The following is a 23,657-nucleotide window of genomic DNA, read 5'->3' on the forward strand; positions in this document are numbered from 1 at the left end:
CTAGATTGCAGTTATTAATTCAAATATTCCATACATAAAAGTGAAACCGGGACCAAATGTTGATAAAACGGGACAAATAAGCGTCCCGAGAGGATTTGTCGGGACGGACCAGTCCCCATAAAACGGGACGTCTGGTCACCTTAGCTATAGTACATAGTACATGTCAATTATTCAATGCTTTACAAATTTTATTTTAACTTATAACTATAAGGATTCATTCTTGAAACTATCAGTTCAATTATAAAACCAAACTTTGTTTATTATGGGGGGAATGAGGTAGGAGTGGCTAGGCGCCTGGCGGGAGGAAAGGGTAGAGGGAGTTTGTGGAGCCGGCCACTGGGGCCCGAGCTGGCTGTTCTGCTGTTGTATAGTACATACGCACCTACGCACCTATAGTATTTAAATATAAACTACCTTAGAATCTAGAATTAATACATTTTAAATTATTTAACTTTGTTTTTTTGTAAAAAATATATATATATTATTTTTTATCTTCAATTTATGATCTGCTGTAAAGTGATCTTCAATGGGGAAAAAAAGAAAAAAAAGAAAAAAGGAAAAAAAAATGGGTAGGCCCGGGCCCCCAGAGGGCCCGGGCCCTGTGACCAGAGTTGCACCAGCTCCACCCTTGTGGGGGCCATGGTTTAACGATCAGATTAGAGTCATGTTTCTTTCTGACGTTAACATGAGCTGTGGAGGAATCTATCTAGTTGTGCACTATGATATGTAATGTTTTTATGGAGCGTCTAAAGCGCTCATGGGATTCAGAGCTAGGAATTCCTCAAGGTTATTTATTGGTGTTGGGACAGGTTCCATATAGTATCGACTTTGACTTCGATGGCCGAACAACACTTGTAACACGGGGCTCCTTAAGTCCTTAACTTAATTGAAGTTTTCCGTCAAATATTATCATAGATAAAACATAGGAGTATGTTTTATCTATTTATTATACATCACCTAAGATAATGTCAAAGATATCTTATAGTACGACTCTTTATCCAAAGAAAGTAATTATTACTCTTTTGATGTATCATGACATCATTGTTTGCAGTTTGGCGGGAAATATTTTTTCCCTCGATCCATCGTTGTTTGGGTAGTTTTGTTTTTTGAGGTTAGTTTTGTATTGTCATTGTCAAACAATCGTTGGCTTAGTTTGAATTATTGTTCGTTTAATTCTGTTTATTTTATACAGTTTCCAGTTCCCAAATTTTCAAGTAATTTAAAATGAGTTTATGGGTGGATAAATATCGTCCTACGTCATTACAGAAATTAGATTATCACAAAACCCAAGCTGCTCATTTGAAGAACCTAGTAAGTGTTAGGTTATGAATATTCTATTCCAAACACTATTGGCATGGCAAATTGTCACAATTCTCTGCATGAAATTATAATCATTGCTATTTTAGAGAACATGAAATAATTCAAATTATTATGTTGCACATGTTTGACTGGGTGCCGTCTTCGACTCGTATTAGTCTTGTCGAAAATACCTTTAGGTATCAGTTTTTGGGGTGCATGAATTGTGTAAAGGCAGGGACAAAAATGGTGAATTACACCACTTAACTTATTTCCAATCCTTATGAAACACGAGTCTCGGTTTATGGATTATACAAGAATGTTGACAACATATTTTATTTTGGTGAAAGATGATTTTGAGAATCAGACAACTAAGTTAACTTAATTGGAGGATACCAATTGGTGCAGAAGATCTCAAGGCCTCCTCTAGTAACTTATTAACTTTGAGGTGTCTGTAGTGGATTCTCGGCCGTACGCTGTGCTGCGCTGCTCGCTACGCTGAAATATGCAACTAGTATGTCTAAGGGCTACCTCATTTCAATGGATGGTTTTGATTTAAAACGTGCACTGTGCTATGCTACGCTGTTTGTATGTTTCCACGATAACTTAGCATAAACTCTTTTCTAGTGTTATTTTTTTTATTTTTTGTTTTTTTATAAAAGAGGTTGGTGGCCTCTTTTAACCATGCATTTGCCCGTCCACATAGACTAAGCGCCTGTGCGTGGATCGTTGACAGCAAAGCAAGGAGTGAGCCGGTACAGTACAAAGGTGAAATGTACTGATAAAATGTTATCGGCAGTGACCAGGATTCGAACCCACGACATCGCTGCCTTGGGCCCGAAGTCTGCGACGTTCATATTTTTAATCAAAGTACTTGAAAGATGACCATAGGTTAGCTTGGTCAAACAATTTTATTTATATTTTTTATTTATATTTTTATATTTATTTAACAGGTCTCTTTAAGGTACCAAGTTTACTTAAGGGACTGGTATATTTTTAGACCTTATATTGATTTAATTTGCAAGATAACGGTTACACCCTGGTCTTGTTCCCCGACCTGTTGTTAGAAAGCATCATAATTAGCTTAGGTCTAATTGCCGAATGACACCATAACCATTAGGTACATTTAAATTCAAGCATGATATATAATCACTCATTTTCTTAATAAATTAATTGGTAAGTTTATTTTGTTTTTATTTTTGTGTTTTTCTATGTTAAAAGTAGGTAACTTAAAACTTAGGCATACATTTTACGTTTTGGTAAGGGTATTGATTTGTTGGCAATGTTCAGCTAATGAAAAGCCTGTTGATAGGTTCAACAAGGGGATTTCCCTCATCTCCTCTTCTATGGACCAAGCGGAGCAGGGAAACGTACCAGGATAATGGCTCTGTTGAGAGAATTGTATGGTCCAGGAGTTGAGAGGCTGCGGATGGAACATTTGAACTTTCAGACTCCATCAAATAAAAAGTTGGACGTAATGACATTAGCAAGTAACTACCATATTCAAGTCAATCCAAGTGATGCTGGTATTTACGACAGGATAGTGGTCATGGAGCTGATTAAAAATGCAGCACAGACTCATCAGTTGGACTCTACCGGCCAGCGAGAGTTTAAAGGTAAAATAATTTCTATGTCTGACAATTTTTTAAACCTAGTTCCAGTAGCCTCATTGTCGTTCCTTTCATACTAAGGTGAGTGGGTAGCTCAGTCGATAGCGAAATGAAATTCGAGGCCAAGGTATGTTGAGTGTTTGGATCCTAATACCTGAACCTACCACCACTTTTTATCAGTAAAGTTCACCTTTGTGCCATACCAAATCACTCCCTTGCTTTGGTCCGTAATATATTTAGACAGGCAAATGCAAGATTAAAAGAGGCTACAAATACGTAATAGCCTATTGTGGTCCTCTACAGAAATTTCTCTCTGTTCATTTAATTATAGATTATTAACTTTATGTAGGTATTACAAAATTGAATCATGGCCCAAATTACATCATTAATTACACCTAACTTACATTTGGTTAACTTTTTTTATATTTAATAATACAGATATAGTAGGCCTAGCCTATTTTGTTTATAATCACCCTTTGGGATGGGCACCTGAAAATAAGCGTAGAATTGAACCGTGGGCTAGCCTACCTATTTAATAATTTTTTTACATTGCAGTGACCCCTCTTAGTACAAACAGGATCTTTAAACCATAACCCTAAATTTTACTTTTTTATCAGTGATTTTGCTGGACGAGGTTGACAGGTTGACTAAGGATGCACAGCACGCTTTGCGTCGGACGATGGAGAAGTACATAGCTACATGCCGACTAATTCTGTCTGCCAACTCCATCTCTCAGGTCATCCCTGCCATCAGATCTCGATGTCTTGGCATCAGGGTGGCAGCACCAACCCAACAGGAAATCGTCTCAATTCTCCAAGTGAGTACTTTATGTTAACTTAAAATCCACCACAGTGCTTAAAATCGAAAATACATTAATAACACAGAAATACATTCAAGGTAAGATATTACATTTTATGTAGGCTGTTAAAAAGTTTTAAAACAGGTAGCCTATCCAAAGGGTATGTATGAATTAGTTATCGGCCTTCTCTTACAAGATATCCTCGTCTAGACCACAATACTGTTCAATATACTGAGCCGACCCCTCGCACCGCCCCCAGACGAACAACTATTGGAAGCATGCCCCCCATAGTGGCAGTGCGAGTGGCCGCCCCACATCCCTAACAAAAATGAAAGGCCGTGGGTGAATATCAAAAAAACAAACAGTTGTCAACAAAGCCTATAATTTTTCAATGAAATCAACAAAATAACAATCAACAATCAAACAGAGTAACCATCCAAAGAATTTTTCTTTTTTTTTTAATCTCTTAAGGCTTTCTCAAAAAAAAATAAATTAATTAGAATTTTAAGTTTACCCTTCTAAACTTACAACTGGTACCAGTAGCAAAATTAGGCCTAACAATGAAAATAATTTAAAAAAATGGTAACTGTAATATATAAACTTTAAATAAATTAACAATAAATACTTCACAATAACTATAAAATAAATAACGGATCATGACTAGTAAGCTAAACCATAATTATTGGAGCTCCTTTTCAAAATTTCAAATTCAGTCCAAAAATCTCAACAAATTTAAAATATGGTAACTTGCGGAACGTGGTCATTAGTCACATCACACTAATGGTGGGCGGCGGTGATCTATCCGGAAGATGGCGTAGGGCGGCATAGTAGTAGAAAGCAGATGAAGGCTTACTGGTCCCAGGAGCAGGGTAATGAGCAGCCCGAAGCCGGAGAAGGAGTAGTGTCTCCCTGGGCGAACCTCTCCGGAAGCAGCAACCAGTAAGAGCCTCCCATCTGGGACCCTTTGAACAGATTCCAGGCCTAACTAATAAAAGTTCATTTCTTAGGCTTCATATGACTGCAGTGTTAGGCCTATCCAGGTTTTCAAGCAATAAATTCAAAAACAATTTCTGCACCACTCATTCACTGACCAAAACTATTGAAGAAGTAATTTGTTAAATAATATATATATATAAATTTTTTTATATAGGCTTTCCTTTGTAAAACAGTCTTTAAAATTAGAAAAAGTAAAATGACTAGAAATAATTTAATTCAGTTCAATAAAGCTCTAAAACATAACAATAAATAGACTTTTAAATTTTACTAACTTTAACAACACATTCTGACAGTAAAATTTTATAAAGATTTAAGTTGACAATAAAAAATATGAATTTAGGGTCCAGAAGGGTAATATACACTAATAAAACACAAAACAATTACATAAATACTACAATGAATACTTCAAAAAACAGTTTACACAAAATATTAAAAATTCTTTGGCTGGAGGTGCATTTTCAGGTAAAACCGGTAATAACTCCGGTTATTACCAACCAAATTTGCTCAAATTGCTTTTAAAAGCTGTGGCACAGGTGCCCGCAGCTTTTAAAAGACAAACCCATGCCTACCAACTAGCCTGAGGCTAGGTAGGGGGTCAGTTACCTACGGTCACTCAGCAAACAGAAATGCGCTAAACTAAAACTTAAATAACTCGGTCATTTATTATCCAAACTTAATGAAAATTGCAGGGGACAAGTAAGAGCACTAAAACTAACTAATTATGACCGAGCTTGGCCCCCAGGAGGCGCCATTACTTAACTAAAAAAAATTAGGCTGAGTGACATGGCCTACATTACAACTAACAAAAAAACACTTTTACAGGGGACAGAGGGACAAAATTTACATTAAACAACATGTAGGCCACAATAACAAAACAAAATTGAGCACAAACTAGGCCTTAGGCCTAATAATAAATTAACAGGGACACAGAACAAACGGACCATAGCCCGCACAAAAGTGAGTTTCAAAGTGAGTTTTCTTGGGTAATATCTGGCCTAGAGTCTCGGGGAAAGCTTTGAAAACTTGGCAACAACAAAAACTACAAAACTAACCAGGAAAACTTGTGGTCTGACCACACAAGGCTTGGCCAAAGGCCCATTGAAACTCTGAACAATTCCAGGCTCAGAAATGGGTCTAGCGCCTTGAAAAACAAGTAATTGGTAATTAAAAGTAATACCAATGCACAGAAGGTGCTTAATACTTGCTTTTCACTAGCCAAAACTCACTCAAAGTCTGCACAACATGTGGCCGAAGGCCAAAACTAATTCAGAAACTTTCTAACCTAAACAAATCAAAAATAATCAATCAACTTACTCATCTGACGTCTGGCAAAACACTTAAACCATGACTAGAGTCTACGAAGAACGGATGAACAAAATTAACAGTGACATTGAAAGATTAACACTGATATTCATCGAAGATACCCAAGTCTTTACAAATTGACAATCGCCGGCCTTCTGGTGAAAATGTGACAGAAGGCGGACATTGACTCTGGGTTGCAGGATTGCTGCCCGACCCAAACCGACTGAGTTCCGGCGCAAAGCCAGTACTCGTACTATACAAAAAACACTGAGGCGTGACATTGGTGGGACGCTTGGTGGACAAGTCACGGCTCAACCTCCCCCCCCAAAGGAGGACTTCCTCTCCAAAAAAAAAGAAAACAACCTCTCCCAATTCTAGAAGAACTCAACACCTCAGATCAACTCAAGTGTCTGAAGTGGGGAACGCCAAAAGTCTTTCAACTGGAGGGACTACTCACCCCCAGGGTTTGCACTGGCCAGTGCTGGAAAATTTACTAGGGAAAAATCTTCAGCAGCGCACAAGGGACAGAAGAGGTGATCAAGCTCTCTGGCCCAGTGCTCTTCCCACTCAGACACAAGAGTAATGAAAGATGACCTACGGAATTGTTCCCCGGAAAGGCTTCAGATGAGAAATGTGAGCCCTCCGGAAAACTTCTCCAGTCTGCGGATTTCCCAGCCGCACGGAGACAGGAGTCAAGAACTTCAAGATTCGGTGGGGACCTGACCACCGATGAGACAACTTTGCGGCTCTCTTGTCCACGGCCGAACTGACCGGATGAGCCTTGCAGAAAACCAAATCCCCCACCTGGAAAGGATTGTCCAACCGACCTCGATTGTGCTTCCTCCGTACCAATTCCCTAGCTCGGATCAAGTTCCTCCTAGCCGCCTGCCAAGTTGCCTTGACATTGGCTGCACCAGGGGGTGGCAGAAGGTCGCCAATTTTCCACACATTTGCCAAAGGATTATTGGGTGGATAGCCCAACAACAGCTCAAAAGGGACCGCCTTGTGACTCTCATGGTGTGCAGTATTGAAAGCAAATTGAATCCAAGGAAGTTCCTGATCCCAGGTGGTCTGCTTGTCAGCATGAAAAGCTATGAGAGCGGATCGAAGATTTCTGTTGAACCTCTCAGCATGGGAAGGCTGTGGATAGTAGGGAGAAGTGGTCACATGGCGGATACCGTGCCCAAAGCACATTCTTTTGAAAAGGTGAGAAACGAACTGAGTTCCGTTGTCGGAAACAATGGTGGCGGGTATTCCAAAGTGTTGAAACAAATGGGTACGAAGTGCCTGCACGGTGAGCTGTGCAGTGGCGTTCCTCAAAGGGAAAAGCCAACAAAACTTGGAGAAGGCATCCACACAAACAAGTAAGAATTTGTTTCCTGACTTGCTACGTGGGAGAGGCCCTACATAGTCTATGAAAACCTTCTCCAAAGGTCTCTCCGCCACCTCAGATGACAACAACCCATACTTGGTATTCTGAGCAGGCTTGCTTAGCGAGCATGTTTGACAAGAACGCACTCGTGCCGCAATGTCCCTGTCCATACCCTTCCAGATGAACATGTCCCTAACCTTCGCAATGGTCTTGTGAATCCCTAAGTGCCCACCCACAGGGGAAGAGTGAAAGTACGCAAAGACCATGGGTACAAGAAGACTAGGCAGCACAACCTTGGGTTTACCTCGCTGTCGGTCTCGACAACAAAGGGCACCCTGGGACAGAAAGTACGGGGGGTGGGCTCCCCCATTTTGAAGCTCACCAATGATCTTAGCCAGCTCGGGATCTTTTAGCTGATGTGGGATGAACTCAGAGAAGGCAAGGGGAAACTCCAGGAGCACGGCACACCCAGTGTGCTCCTCCTGATCAGAAGGTTGGTCGTCAGGTGAGTGATACATCCTGGATAAAGTGTCAGCAATCACATTCTGCGTGCCTCGAACATGTTGCACTTGGAATTTGAGGGAAGATATTTGGACCACCCAACGACCAATTTTCCCAAGCTGGCGAGGATGTGCAAGGAGCCACGAGAGTGCTTGGTTGTCGGTTTCCAGCAAAAACTCTTTGTGTTCCAAAAAACGTCTGAACTTATTCACTCCAAACACGACAGCCAAACACTCTAACTCATACACAGAAGAGCTTTTCTTTTCGCATGGGTTCAAAGTGCGTGAGGCATACGCAATTGGCTGCCTAACACCATCTACCTCTTGAGACAACACAGCCGCAATAGCGACGGAGGAAGCATCGGTTTGCAAAACAAACTTTCGACTGAAATCTGGCATCGCCAAAACCGGAGGTTGCATGATAGCTTCTTTCAGAAGATCAAAAGACATCTGTTGTGCTTCACCCCAAACAAACTTGGCGCCCTTCTTCCGAAGCTCATTGAGAGGAGCCGCCAACTCAGCCACATTGGGGATGAAGCGCCGGTAGAAACCCACCATGCCGATGAAACGGGCAATGCCTTTGACATCTCGGGGAGGAGGAAACTCCCTGATAGCCTGGGTTCTAGCCGGATCGATACAGACACCTCGTGAAGATACTAGATGACCTAGGAAAGAAATCTCGGCCTGAGCAAAACTAACTTTCTCGGGATTTACGGTAAGGCCAGCCCTAAGCAACCTATTCATGACTTCCTCAAGATGAACCAGATGGTCTTCAAAGCTCTCACTGTACACCAAAAGATCGTCAAGATAGTTGAACACAAATTTGAACTTGACGTCATGAAAGATGGAGTCCAGAAGTCTGGTGAGGGTCTGGGCCCCCACAGCTAGGCCCATGGGTACACGTGTGAACTGGTACAAGTTCCACGGAACACAGAAGGCAGTGAGAGGTCGAGATTCAGGTTTCAAAGGAATCTGATGGTAAGCCTGGTTCAAATCAAAGACGGAAAAATACTTGGCCTTACCGAACCAATCGAACGCAGAGTGCAAATCAGGGAGAGGGACAGAGTCAATTTCAATCTGAGCATTCAACTTGCGATAATCTAGAACCATTCGAGACTTGCCATTTGGCTTTGGAACTAGAAAAGCTGGACTTGCGTAACTTGAGCGAGAAGGCTCAATTACCCCATTTTCAAGAAGCTCATTGATGATTCCACGGAGTGTCTCCATTTTGGGTGGAGCAAGCTTGTAAGGATGAGACCGAACTGGACGGGTGTCAGTCAAACGGATTTCGTACTCCAAAAGATTGGTGACTCCAAGCTTTGGCGTCAGCACCTCAGGAAAACGAGAACACAAGGTTCTGATTGCTTCAGCCTCACCAGGAGTCAGATGCCCTAATGGATCAACCTTTGGTTTGCTGGGTGTCTCAGGCTCGACCACAGCTGCACCATCCACCATTTCATCCGCGAAAGGAATGAGCACCCGTCTTGCGAAACGAAAGAAGCACTGGCCTCTGCCTAAATCCAAAATCAGGCCACAATGCTTGATGAAATCCGCTCCCAAAATGACAGGAATGCAAAGGTCCTTGGCTACCCAAAAACTCCACACCCAAGAAAAATGTTCAATTTTGAACTTCAAACGGGCTTCATAGATGATTGGAAGTGGGGATTTCGATGCAGTCCAGCAGATGTGGGTACTTCGCTCAACTTGCTTGATTAGCCCAGAAGATTTTAGATTTTCAAACAGGGACAAGGAAATGAGACAACGGGCTGACCCAGAATCCACAAGGGCCTTCTGCACCGTCTTACCTAAGAAGATGTTGAGTCGTGGGCAAGTTGAGCGCGCCGCTTTCACTCCCATGCATGCAAGCTCCCTCATTCCCCGCGACAGAGGCTCCCCAAAACCAGCACTCCCAGAAGGGGCAGTACTCACAGAAACAAAATTCTTACTGACTTTCTCCAAAACAGCTTTCTCACAGGGCGGTTTAGGCAAACTTTCCCCTTGTGAGCTACTCAGGTTTTTGGACAAAGTCCCAAGATTAACCCTCTGACGACATTCTCGTCTCATGTGACCTGTTTGACCACAGCCAAAGCAAACAATAGGATGCCTCTGTCTCTGCGGTGTTTCAGGACCTCGACACACGGATGCTACAGCGGGATGGGGACCAGTCCGGGGAAGATGCCCCGCAACGTGCTCCCTCTGACAATCAGCGTCTTGAACGCTCCGTGAAAGGATGACCAACCTATCCAGGTCTGCAAAAGAAGAAGGCTTTGGAGCAAAAATCAGTCTGGACCGCTCCTCAGGCTTCAACCCCTGCAAGACAATGTCCACCAGTTGGGATTCAGGGATGTCCAGCCGTAGGACACGCCACACGCCACGAATGTCACCCACATACTGACTGAGAGTCTCATCAAATTTTTGAGGACGAAGCACTCTCTCAACCTTCAATCTCTCCATGACCCTGAAGGGGACAAAGAGCTCAAGCACTTCACTGTGAAAAATGTCAAAATTTACTCCCCGTTTCAAACAATCTAACAATTTGTCACCAAGAGGTCTCAGGCAGAGTGGAACCAGCAGTTCCAACACTACTGAGTCCTCCATGCCTGGGAACTCCTTCAGGTGCAACACCTTTCCCAAAAACTCCAACAAAGTTTCTACCTCTAAACCATCAACCGGGCGAATGTCGCTCAAAACCCCAGCAATGGGATTGGGCAGTGGAGCAAACAAACCCATTTTGCTCTCAGTCAGTCGACCTACCTACAAAACACACAAAATTTTTTTTTTTTTTTACAACGAACAATTCACAAACTTAACTAACTAAAGGCTCTGGACTGAAATGCCTACAGTCAGATGAGGTCCCAAACAGAAGAACCTGCCCATACACACCGCCTTAGCCACCAAATCAAAAACACGGACCTTACACTCACGACATACACACAACATACATACACTAAACAACAACACCTAACATTTGTGTGATGAGGTAAACACACACACACACAGTTTCAATTTTGGGTTTGGCCATGCTTTTGACACTCTTGCTCCCAAAGGATGCAAGTCATTAACCAGATTCCACCCGGTGACTCGGCCAAGGGCGAGCTCCTAATAGAAAACTACAACAGTGTGCTTACCCCACCACGACAACATTTCTTCAAAAATTCCTAAGACTGCCAGACCAGCATCACCCAAAAATCAAATCCAACCACGGCCCTTCGTGGATAGAGCACAAAAAACCACGCTCTGCTACCATCTGAGCCGACCCCTCGCACCGCCCCCAGACGAACAACTATTGGAAGCATGCCCCCCATAGTGGCAGTGCGAGTGGCCGCCCCACATCCCTAACAAAAATGAAAGGCCGTGGGTGAATATCAAAAAAACAAACAGTTGTCAACAAAGCCTATAATTTTTCAATGAAATCAACAAAATAACAATCAACAATCAAACAGAGTAACCATCCAAAGAATTTTTCTTTTTTTTTTAATCTCTTAAGGCTTTCTCAAAAAAAAATAAATTAATTAGAATTTTAAGTTTACCCTTCTAAACTTACAACTGGTACCAGTAGCAAAATTAGGCCTAACAATGAAAATAATTTAAAAAAATGGTAACTGTAATATATAAACTTTAAATAAATTAACAATAAATACTTCACAATAACTATAAAATAAATAACGGATCATGACTAGTAAGCTAAACCATAATTATTGGAGCTCCTTTTCAAAATTTCAAATTCAGTCCAAAAATCTCAACAAATTTAAAATATGGTAACTTGCGGAACGTGGTCATTAGTCACATCACACTAATGGTGGGCGGCGGTGATCTATCCGGAAGATGGCGTAGGGCGGCATAGTAGTAGAAAGCAGACGAAGGCTTACTGGTCCCAGGAGCAGGGTAATGAGCAGCCCGAAGCCGGAGAAGGAGTAGTGTCTCCCTGGGCGAACCTCTCCGGAAGCAGCAACCAGTAAGAGCCTCCCATCTGGGACCCTTTGAACAGATTCCAGGCCTAACTAATAAAAGTTCATTTCTTAGGCTTCATATGACTGCAGTGTTAGGCCTATCCAGGTTTTCAAGCAATAAATTCAAAAACAATTTCTGCACCACTCATTCACTGACCAAAACTATTGAAGAAGTAATTTGTTAAATAATATATATATATAAATTTTTTTATATAGGCTTTCCTTTGTAAAACAGTCTTTAAAATTAGAAAAAGTAAAATGACTAGAAATAATTTAATTCAGTTCAATAAAGCTCTAAAACATAACAATAAATAGACTTTTAAATTTTACTAACTTTAACAACACATTCTGACAGTAAAATTTTATAAAGATTTAAGTTGACAATAAAAAATATGAATTTAGGGTCCAGAAGGGTAATATACACTAATAAAACACAAAACAATTACATAAATACTACAATGAATACTTCAAAAAACAGTTTACACAAAATATTAAAAATTCTTTGGCTGGAGGTGCATTTTCAGGTAAAACCGGTAATAACTCCGGTTATTACCAACCAAATTTGCTCAAATTGCTTTTAAAAGCTGTGGCACAGGTGCCCGCAGCTTTTAAAAGACAAACCCATGCCTACCAACTAGCCTGAGGCTAGGTAGGGGGTCAGTTACCTACGGTCACTCAGCAAACAGAAATGCGCTAAACTAAAACTTAAATAACTCGGTCATTTATTATCCAAACTTAATGAAAATTGCAGGGGACAAGTAAGAGCACTAAAACTAACTAATTATGACCGAGCTTGGCCCCCAGGAGGCGCCATTACTTAACTAAAAAAAATTAGGCTGAGTGACATGGCCTACATTACAACTAACAAAAAAACACTTTTACAGGGGACAGAGGGACAAAATTTACATTAAACAACATGTAGGCCACAATAACAAAACAAAATTGAGCACAAACTAGGCCTTAGGCCTAATAATAAATTAACAGGGACACAGAACAAACGGACCATAGCCCGCACAAAAGTGAGTTTCAAAGTGAGTTTTCTTGGGTAATATCTGGCCTAGAGTCTCGGGGAAAGCTTTGAAAACTTGGCAACAACAAAAACTACAAAACTAACCAGGAAAACTTGTGGTCTGACCACACAAGGCTTGGCCAAAGGCCCATTGAAACTCTGAACAATTCCAGGCTCAGAAATGGGTCTAGCGCCTTGAAAAACAAGTAATTGGTAATTAAAAGTAATACCAATGCACAGAAGGTGCTTAATACTTGCTTTTCACTAGCCAAAACTCACTCAAAGTCTGCACAACATGTGGCCGAAGGCCAAAACTAATTCAGAAACTTTCTAACCTAAACAAATCAAAAATAATCAATCAACTTACTCATCTGACGTCTGGCAAAACACTTAAACCATGACTAGAGTCTACGAAGAACGGATGAACAAAATTAACAGTGACATTGAAAGATTAACACTGATATTCATCGAAGATACCCAAGTCTTTACAAATTGACAATCGCCGGCCTTCTGGTGAAAATGTGACAGAAGGCGGACATTGACTCTGGGTTGCAGGATTGCTGCCCGACCCAAACCGACTGAGTTCCGGCGCAAAGCCAGTACTCGTACTATACAAAAAACACTGAGGCGTGACATTGGTGGGACGCTTGGTGGACAAGTCACGGCTCAATACAGTACTGTTCAATGAAATGGCGACTATACAAAGTAGGTATTTTAAGCCAAGTATGAATGGAGATGAGTGTAGGATGAGTGGCGCGATCTTATCTTGAAACACAAGCTGTGTTTCCTTCATAGCTTATATGCAAATTTTCAAATCTTACTTAAGTTTCCATATCCTCTGCTTCACTCTCTTTAGTTTCCAAAAAAATACCATTCAATGATAGTAAATTAAAGCCACATCTTTAAAAGGAACTTATTTTGACAAAACCATTGACCTAAGTCGGGATATAACATTGTCTGGTAGTTGTTTTTTAATCAACATGAGTGTGGACACAGATTGACAAAAGAAGAATACTGGACTAGTTTTAAGGCAATGTAATTAGGTAACAGTGCATAGAAGCTACCAAGTGGTTTTTGCAAGTCTACGACCGTCCACCATTGACATCCAAGATATTACAAGATGAAGATGTCTACATTGTGTTAGTTTATTACAGGCCTACTTATCCTCTGTATTGGGTCCTCCTATTAAGGAATGGCTTACAATTTTAAATTTACAAATTGTTTTTATAAGACACTAGCTGGCCCGACAGACGTCGTCCTGTCCTAATGTGGTTTTATGTCAAATGCTCGTTCATTTTCAAGATGAGCTCGTTCGCATGGCTCAATCACGTCCTAGTTGAAGTTCGTTCGCTACGCTCACTCACCTTTGGGTTGCAGCTCGTTCGCTGCGCTCACTTGCCTTTAGGTTAGCTCGTTCACTACGCTAACTCGCCTCCAGGTTGAAGTTTGTTCGCTACGCTCACTCACCTTTTGGTTTCAAATTATAAATAAAATCAAATTATAAGTTATAAATAAAATAATAGTGCTGCACCCCGTTGGTAAACCTATTAACTTTTTAATGCTATTGAGCATCACAGAATCAAATTGTTTAGTTGAACCAGCTGTTAAGATTCTTTAATTCCATTTAAATATGAGTACGGTACTCATAAGGTTAACATGGGAAACTCCAGAGCCACTGGGGCTTAGCCCTTTTGACGGATCTACACCAAACTTCACACAAACCATCCTTGAATAATGCTTAATAATGCCTGAAAGTTTCATTACAATCTGTCAAGCGGTTTCGGAGTCCATAAAGGACAAACAAACAAACATTCATACATTGGATTTTATATATAGATTTTTTCATTTTCAGAGTGTTTGTAAGAAAGAGGGCCTCACGTTGCCGGTAGAGTTTGCTGACAAGATTGCTGAGAAATGTGACAGGAACCTGAGGAGAGCCATACTGATGTGTGAAGCTTGTAAAGTCCAACAGTGAGTAGAACAGTTCACTATAAATAGGCCTATTATTACAATACCGTACTATTAATGCAATTTTTTTCAATAACGTATTTAGGCTAATCCTAATTCCAGGGGTGTGTTTTTTTCTTACAAATTGTTTATTGTTATTTCCATACTAGCTTTACCCATTGACTTACAAAGTTACTCGTACGGCCGCTGCAGGCCTGGCGGCCAACTTACGAGGGCCGCTCGTGTCACCGCTATGCAGTGCCACTAGTTATTTTATTATCATTTTCCCCCCTATTTGTTTCTTCTTACTTTTATGATTTCTATAAATATCTTACTTCTTGTTTTGGATATTTAGTATTTACTCATTTATTTTTGGGAATAACAAACAAGGTTGTGTTACCATGGAAACCAGATATCACCCAAAACCAGCCACAGTATAAGGTAAAACAAACAATAATTTCTATGTTATCATGCTAATATTATAAATGTGAAAGTTTGTGTGTTTGTTTGAAATTCAATCACACATTATCTACTGGTCGGATTGGACTGAAATTCGGCATTATGATAGTTCATATTCCCGATTAACATATAAGTCTATCCTTATCTCAAAAATCCTTTTGAGTTCTTCCCCAGTGGCTCTGGAATTTCCCATGTTAACCTGATGACTATTCATATTTAAAAGTACTGTAATTAAAGAATTTTGACAGCTGTTTCAAAACCTAATGAGTAAGTAACTGAAATTACATTTGATTATTAGAATGACTATATGTCGGCCGGTCAGAAAACGACCTCCTCATAGCATTGGTGTGAGATAGAGATATACCGAGCTGTGGGGGTGAGACTGACTATGGCTCTTCCCCTACTCCGCTGCCGACCCACCCTTCCCGAACACACGTCCCCTTAAATCTATATCTATAAAAGAGGAACTATGTATGTGTGTGTGTATGTATATATACGTTATGGACTCCGAAACCACTCGACAGATTGTAATGAAACTTTCAGGCATTATTAAGCATCTTTCAAGGATGGTTCGAGTGAAGTTTGGTGCAGATTTGTCAAAAGGGCTCTGCCCCAGAGCGTTTTAAGTGGGCCAATGTCAGAATTTTTTATCTACAATGTTTACAAATAAATATAATTTAAAAGCAGATGTTTACTTTTACCAACTGTTTTGTAGGTTTGAATAATTACAACATTCTGTATTAGCATTAGTCATGATTTGAAATAGTGCCATAGTGTTTCTACAGAGTGCAGCACAGAAAACTATTTTACTTTTTAATAAGTCCAAATGTATTAAACCCCAATCGCAGCACACCTGTGCACTCAACAACGTTTAAATTCTCCAATGTTAAATAATAAAACATTAAAACCTTTATCAAAGTATTATAAACAATAAAAGGGATGACTTTTTTAATTTATGACAACAGCTAATTTGCAACCAAAAGGTGAGTGAGCGTAGCGAAGGAACATCAACCTGGAGACGAGTAAGCGTAGCGAACGAGCTAACCTGAAAACAAGTGAGCGCAGCGAACGATTTCCAACCTGAAGGTGAGTGAGCGTAGCGAACGAACTTCAACCATGACGTGATTGAGCCATACGAATACTTATGAAGTTAAGCGGGGCAAAGCCCGCGGGTACAGCTAGTTGCAACTAAAATACTAACAGCAATTAAATTATACAGCTGATCAAAATGTAAACAAATACGCGGAGAGGGGGAACATACCCTCCCTCGCCGTTACCTCCCCTACATGCATGCCTACATGCGCTAAAAATTTTGCGCAGGTCGCTTTCTAACCGGCCGACCTATATTAATGATATTTATTTGTTTTTTTACACATGTGCCAATTGCCAAAGACCTTTCATTCCACAATGTCAATGCATGTAATAATACATTTTTCCTACAGTCACCCGACAAAGTTGGCTTCCTTGTACTGTTTATAGTACAGAAAGCTGCCAATTGCTGCATATTTATACTTTGCCGTACGGTTTATACTTTGCTGTATGGTTTATACTTTGCCACACATCAGGATTCCAACGAAACAACACAAATCAGCGTGGTTCTATTATGCACGTAATCCGTGTACGCTTAGAAATAGGTTGGCAACATTAAAGATAATAATACTATGAGCAGCTGATTGACTATTATAACTACGATTTAAAATGTCATTTCGTGTTTATAGTTTTGGTGTTTCTGAACTTTCTGGACTTTTCTTTTAAACGTTTTTAAAACATTCCTACGATCTTAATAAACAAGAAAATACCTTTAAAGCATTTTTTTAGGCGCGGAAACCACTTCAAATTTCAAAAACATACGGAACTATATTCTCAAAACGCGGAGCACATTTCTTGCCGAGGAAAAATAGCGGAGTGATACGGACCGGGGGTATTACTTTCTCTAGGGCACCATTTGTGTTGCCAGCTGAACCTAAAAACGTGTTTTATAGTGTTTGAAAGACTAATTATTTATATGCTTTATAGTGACTGTAGGAAAAATATAATGTGTAACACGAGTGAAAAAGGCCTTTGCTGCACTCGAGATCATTCCGCACTTGCCTGCGGCTCATGCGTAAACATTGCTCTCGTGTGCAGCAAAGTGCCACTTTCACCACTAGTTACACAAATAACTATTTCGTCATACTGCAGCAAAAACAGCCGTGTTTAATGCATGCGTTCCGGTTCCAAAGTAGCATTTTTACTCTCTAGGGAGTTTAAAAATCATTTTTAATCTCTAGAGAGTAAAATCATTTTTAGTCTCTAGGGAGTGAAAATCAGCTGTTGTTAACAGTCTGTAAATTTCGATTGTGGCAATCGTATCAATTGAAATTATTTATCAATTGACTTATTAGGTAAGGTGTTAGCCAATTGTTGCCGATCGCTCGACATATCGATAATGTACTGGAACACAATCGTAATAGACGAAATGATTGAATCACTTGCTAAACAGCTGCTTATTTGCATTAGCAGAATTGAAAACAAGCTGGAAGTCGTTTTGAGAGGTTATTTTTACATAAACATTTTTTTTTCTGTCTTAGTTTGTTAATTAATGATGCAATATGATAAAAAAATATAGTTCACCACATGGGCAAAAAATGGTTTTTTAACCCTCACTCATTTTCCGACCCCGGCTTCGCCTCGATCATAAGACTTTATCTCGGGTCAAAAAGAGTCACTTTAAGCCCTAGTGATGAAATATACTATAATTTTTTAATTAGGATTAAATTAAAGTTTTACACTTTATGTTGTGACAGGTACCCTTTCACTGCTGATCAGAAGATAGCAGAGCCAGACTGGCAAGTGTACATGAGAGATACAGCCAAGATCATCCTACAAGAGCAGAGTCCAGCTAAGCTAATGACAGTCCGCACCCGGCTATATGAGCTGCTAGTCCACGGCATTCCCATCAACATTGTGTTCAAAGTGAGTTTTGAATGTGAATTTGTAAAACCTTTGCACTAATAAGAGCCTTTTTAGAATCTTGTTGATGTTTACAATAAATCCTCAATAAAAGTAAACCTACTATGGCAGGGATGTTGAAAGAAATGATGCTGTGAAATATATGAGATTATTCTTTAAATTTTCCAGAGATCACTCAATTTGCCTTGAAATGATTGCGATGTTACCGTGTGTGTTGTAAGTAATGTTACGGCAATTGTAAGAAATGATCCTAGATTTTGCCACAATCACAGTAATTTATCTAGAATTTTCAAACCATTTTGAGAGATTTATGGATTTCACCGCCATTACAGGAAATCATGACAATTATTGCCGTGACTGCATAAGATGATCACTAGTGTTGATATGGGGTAGACTTCCGTATCTTTTGTCACAAACAACCGAATGAAAATATCGATCGATATATCAATTATTCGATATATCGTTTGGTTAGTTAGGTAAGGTTAACCTAACCTAACTAACCAAACAATACATTGAATGAAACAATCGAATAATCAATATCTTCATTCGGTTGTTTGTTGCCAACAGATACGGAAGTCTACCCTTGATATGATTGCCACATATTCAGAATAACATCCGATACTTTCTCAGCAAAAAAAAAAAAAAGAATTCAAAGTGCAGCATTCTGCCTTTGCACTTTTAATAACTTATTTTTACTGTGGCAGTCAAGAATTTTAAAGAAACTTTGTTGTATTGTGTCTTATTTATATGAGTTGAATTAGGCTACCTCATGATTAAACATTATTACTGCCTATGCCTGTTCTGACTAAAATACTAAACCGACAGAGACCAAATTAAGCACAAAGATTGTCCACATACCTAGGAATGAAAAAGGACTAAATTCACTTCCCTGAGCAGTGTTTCCATTCTCGGGATTATTATCCCAAAAACGGGATTTTTAGACCACGAGCGGGATTAAAACGGGATGTGGGATAAAACGGGATTTTCAGCTATGATGTATATTTTTATTTTTTTCTATTTAACTTGAGGGGAAAACGAACTACAATTGATTAAACTACTGTAGCAAAAGATAATAGCAATGTTTAAACAACTATTTAAACATGGTACGTCAAATATAACACTCGCGATTGAACAAAAAAACATGCGGGATAAAACGGGATTTTCCATAATTCAAAAGCGGGTTTAAACGGGATTTTTCGACCCGGCAAGCGGGATTATTTTTTTGGTCGTGTGGATACACTGTCCCTGAGTTCCTTTCGTGCCACTCCTCTTGGATGTCCAAAGTTTTGAGGTGAGGGTTTCAAAAGTAAATATTAATTGGTTTCCATGGAAGCATGAGAAAATTCACAAACTTTGTTTACCTTTGCATGTAAACAGTCAGAACTACTTAATGCTCGGTGGGGCACACGGGAGGGACTATGGCTAACATAGTGTCAGCGTTCGTCGCTAGAACCGCTAAGTTGAAAAATTTAAATTAATTTTATAGGTTTTAGTTATAAAATGAATTTTTTAATTATAAAATTAAACTGTCATAACCTAACCTAACCAACCAAACTTGCTGATAGTATAAAAGTGATATAAGATAAAAATCAAATAAAGCAAAATCTTTGACAAAAAGTCAGTGTCCCTGGCGGGTTTCGAACCCGAGACTTCCTAAACACTAGTCCGATGCGCTATCAACTATGCCACGACTGCAGCTGGAAACACATCGTCTTGTTACGGTAATCGTGTTGCCTCCAACGATGTAAAAACTACTGGATTGCGCTCTCCGTAGCACTGCGGGCGCTGTTTTCGGTCTAGCTCCCCCCACCATCTACTGGCAGTAGCCGATGCAGCCCATACACTCACCATTGAAAACGCACCTTTTTAAGTTGCTGCTCTGTTTAAATATATAGATATAATATATTGCTAATGCATGCCAAACACTTTTTACTATTCTAAACTTTATGTCTTCTTCTTTTCTTGCAGAAAATAACACATTTGAACTCTTAAAAACCCTACTACATTTGTCCAGTTTTTACCGCAAATCTATGCTTGACATTAACGTGATAAGCATACTTTTTTATGACCTATTTTGTAAGATACATTGTCATTAAACATTGAAAGAAAAAAATATCGCGTTTACGTCAAACATAACGTTACCACTGCGGCAAAAACTTAGCAAAATTATTCTAAATGTTTATGTACTATTTTTTCAATTAATAAAATAGAATTTCAATTACAAATATTGTACTTTATATTTCCCCTTTGTAATTACTTATTATTTTACCATGTACAATTTGGAACTAGCAATATCAGTTGTCTAAAAACATCCACAAAACGGGTTTAGTGAATTTGTAGTTTTAAAGAATTCAGATGGGCTATTTTCTGTAAGAAACAAAACAGACATAAAAGGTTTAACTAGTAAAAAGAGTTTGACAAGCGTTAGCAATATTTTATCCCTATAAATTTCAACAGAGCAGCAACTAAAAAGTGTGTTTTATAACAGAATGTTTGTTATACTGGCTGCGTCGGCTTCTGCCAGTAGATGGTGGGGGAAGCTCGACCGCGCGGCCAACACTGAGCCAGCGATCCATGAGTTGTTTATATCGTTGGTTGCCTCAAGAGAAGACATTAGCCACTATAGATATGACGTCACCACACCTTTAGCCATCGTCCCTCCCGTATGCCCATTCCACTTAATGCTTATTTCACAATTTCAGACAGCTGATCCAAACAAATTAAATACAACTTTTTACACAACTATGTGGTAGCATGGTGGAAGGAAAATACATAGGTGTGCTATTCCCGTCATATTATGACGTCATTCAGATTGCAAACAAAAGATCACCTGATTATAACATTCAAATTAGTATGTATCTATATATTAATTTGAAACTGTTTTTCTTTGTCATAGCTATTTTGATAGAACGGCTGGGTGTAGAAACTCGGTAGAGGTGTCTAAAGAAAGGTCTTGGTCTGTAGATGAGCCATCAAAAGAGAAACATGGTGAATTCCCTTGGGGCTCTGCCCCAGTGGCCTTTAAATTCCCATCCCATGTTATTCTTATGGAGGAAAACGGGGTTTTTGTCATAGCTAATTTGAGAGAATGGCTGGGCGTAGAAACTTGGTATGGGTCTCTAAAGAAAGGTCTTGGTCTGTAGATGAGCCATCAAAAGAGGAACGAGGTAAATTCCCTTGGGGCTCTGCCCCAGAAGCCTTTAAAGTTGCCTCTATAGATTTTCTTTACATTACGACCATATGCATAATTCTACACTACTTTTTAATGAAACAGCTGTTAATATTTAAATTGTGATTTATTGAATTTGTCAAAATGACGTACAGTATTTGCAATGCGTTTTTCTGATTTTAAATTGGATTTTCTTCTGCATCGTGTCATGTTTTGCAATATAATGTTCTATTACCAAATCAGTGGAAAATCCTAATATCACAGTAACTCTAAAAATTATTTCTTTTGGAGTTAACTTATATCTATTGTATGGGTTGGTTTCTGCCTTTTTAACCACTTGGAGATTGTACGTAGGTGATATTTGTTGGCATATTGCATCTGTAGACGAAACTTGGGTTGGTGTAATTATTACAATAGAAAAGAGCGAGAAATCCTGGACAATTTGATATAGGCTAAAAATAAAACTGAATTAACACTGTTCTACATTTCTTGAGCAATCATTGAAATAATCGATTTGCAAACAATGGAAACATAGAAAAAGTCATAGAACACAACCAAGTAGAAGAAATAGAAATAATTTTTTTTTCATTTATAATCGTTGTCATAGACAACCTAATGCGGCTATGAGAGGGAAAATTTTGTAGAAAACACTAAAAAAACTAGATAAGCTTTTTGAAAAAAGATAAGATATTTACAAAAGATTTTGATTATATCTAACTGTTGTGTAGATCATGAGTATTTCCATAATCTTTGAGTCGCCTATAATGCTTCGCAATTGCTCGAATTCGAGCAACAGGTATACTAGTTTGCTTTAACTTGATTGTTATTGTTTTTATAATGTTTTCAAAATAGTTGAATGTGTTCATTATAAAAACAATAACAACCAAATCAAAACAAATACTAATTTGACAGTTACAATCAGGTGATCTTTTGTTTGCAATCTGAGTGACGTCAGAATATGACGGGAATAGCACACTATTTTCCTTCCACCATGATCTCTTAGGTTTGTTTACGTCATTGATTATGAAAATAAAGAAAGATTCTATAACCGTAGTTTATGAAAATTATGTTATTGATATATTTGATTTATTGTAGGCCCTATCTAGGGCTAGGATAATTACAGTTTAGGTAATCCTTTTTTGAAAAAATTTAGAGGCTTTTTGTTTATAAATTTGATCTACTTAACAAGGTTATAGTATATCTTCCCGTTGCGAAGCACGGGTACAGCAGCTAGTGATTCTATAAAATATAGGACTAATGTTGTTGTTGCAGGGATTGTTGAAAGAGCTATTGAAGAACTGTGATGTAGAGCTGAAGCCGCAGGTGGTGGAGTTGGCTGCGACATACGAGCACCAGTGTTACAGAGGCAGTAAGCCTATCTTCCATTTAGAGGCGTTTGTGGCACAATTCATGGCCGTGTACCTCAAGTTCATGGAGGAAAACCTCGGCATGTTTTGAAAAGACTAGCAATCTTCCACGGATTCAATGAATCATTCATGCAGAACTAACATTCCAAGCATAAGCAGAATTTGTTTTGTTTTCATAGACAGTTTTACCTTGTTCGGTTGCAATGTTTTATTCAATACAGTACTCCTGATTAATCTAGTGATGGTTATTTCAAGTATTAATTCAAACAAATCTAAATGAATTACTATATTTGCTTTACTTTAATTAAAAACGTATGTTAATAGCGTAAGGTAATTATTTAAAAAAAAAACAAATAGGCTATATATTTAGGCCTGAAATGACTTTCAGATTACCTGAGGGTTCAAATAATCGAGTGTTCTGTATTAGAAAACGGTCAGAAAAATGTCCCTTGGCTAAAAAACAGGATGATTGTGTTTTTATTATTGTACAGAGTTGAATTCAGTACCTGTTTTGTTAAATCCAATCCCTTGTCTGATTACGGTTTGAAAAGGTTTCATGTATAGTAATGCTTAATTTTGTACATTATAGTTAATAAAAAAAATGAAAGTTTTGTTTGTTAACCTCTGGTGTCTTCGGCCATGATAATACTCTTCAATACTGTGTAAAAAACAATGGCAGTAACTGAGGTCAGTACCACAACCTACTTACAGAATATAACAATGCAGTAGGGTGAATAAGTGTAGCTAAGAGGGTTTTTTATTATTGCACAAATGAATGAAATATACGTATATGTAGTATAAATAGGACACATATTACTATAGCAAATAAACTTAAGTTCAACTCAACTCAAGAAAAACTTTCACTTTAATAACTTTTACAAAAAATGGTAATTATTATTTATTACGATGTCATACAAGATGAATTAGCC

The 23,657-nt window shown here is 38.9% G+C and overlaps 1 protein-coding gene across 1 annotated transcript; it reads left to right on the forward strand.

Moving 5' to 3' along the window:
* The first annotated feature begins 1,134 nt into the window (after positions 1-1,134).
* On the forward strand, positions 1,135-23,211 carry LOC128991763 (replication factor C subunit 3). Its single transcript, XM_054414939.1, has 6 exons — positions 1,135-1,311; positions 2,609-2,912; positions 3,524-3,723; positions 14,687-14,805; positions 18,027-18,195; positions 22,634-23,211. The coding sequence occupies exons 1-6, from the start codon at positions 1,225-1,227 to the stop codon at positions 22,817-22,819; spliced, it is 1,065 nt and encodes a 354-aa protein (XP_054270914.1). The 5' UTR covers positions 1,135-1,224; the 3' UTR covers positions 22,820-23,211.
* Positions 23,212-23,657: the final 446 nt, after the last annotated feature.

Source organism: Macrosteles quadrilineatus, unplaced genomic scaffold, assembly GCF_028750875.1.
Source record: "Macrosteles quadrilineatus isolate MER2022 unplaced genomic scaffold, UCM_ALF_1.0 Scaffold_4__1_contigs__length_99947679, whole genome shotgun sequence".
In the NCBI taxonomy this organism is placed as follows: Eukaryota; Metazoa; Arthropoda; class Insecta; order Hemiptera; family Cicadellidae; genus Macrosteles; species Macrosteles quadrilineatus.

Coding starts and splice junctions, on each gene's coding strand:
- LOC128991763 (XM_054414939.1), top strand. CDS start 1,225: ATGAGTTTATGGGTGGATAAATATCGTCCTACGTCATTACAGAAATTA. Junction 2,913..3,523: donor CGGCCAGCGAGAGTTTAAAG/GTAAAATAATTT, acceptor CTTTTTTATCAG/TGATTTTGCTGGACGAGGTT. Junction 14,806..18,026: donor GAAGCTTGTAAAGTCCAACA/GTGAGTAGAACA, acceptor ATGTTGTGACAG/GTACCCTTTCACTGCTGATC.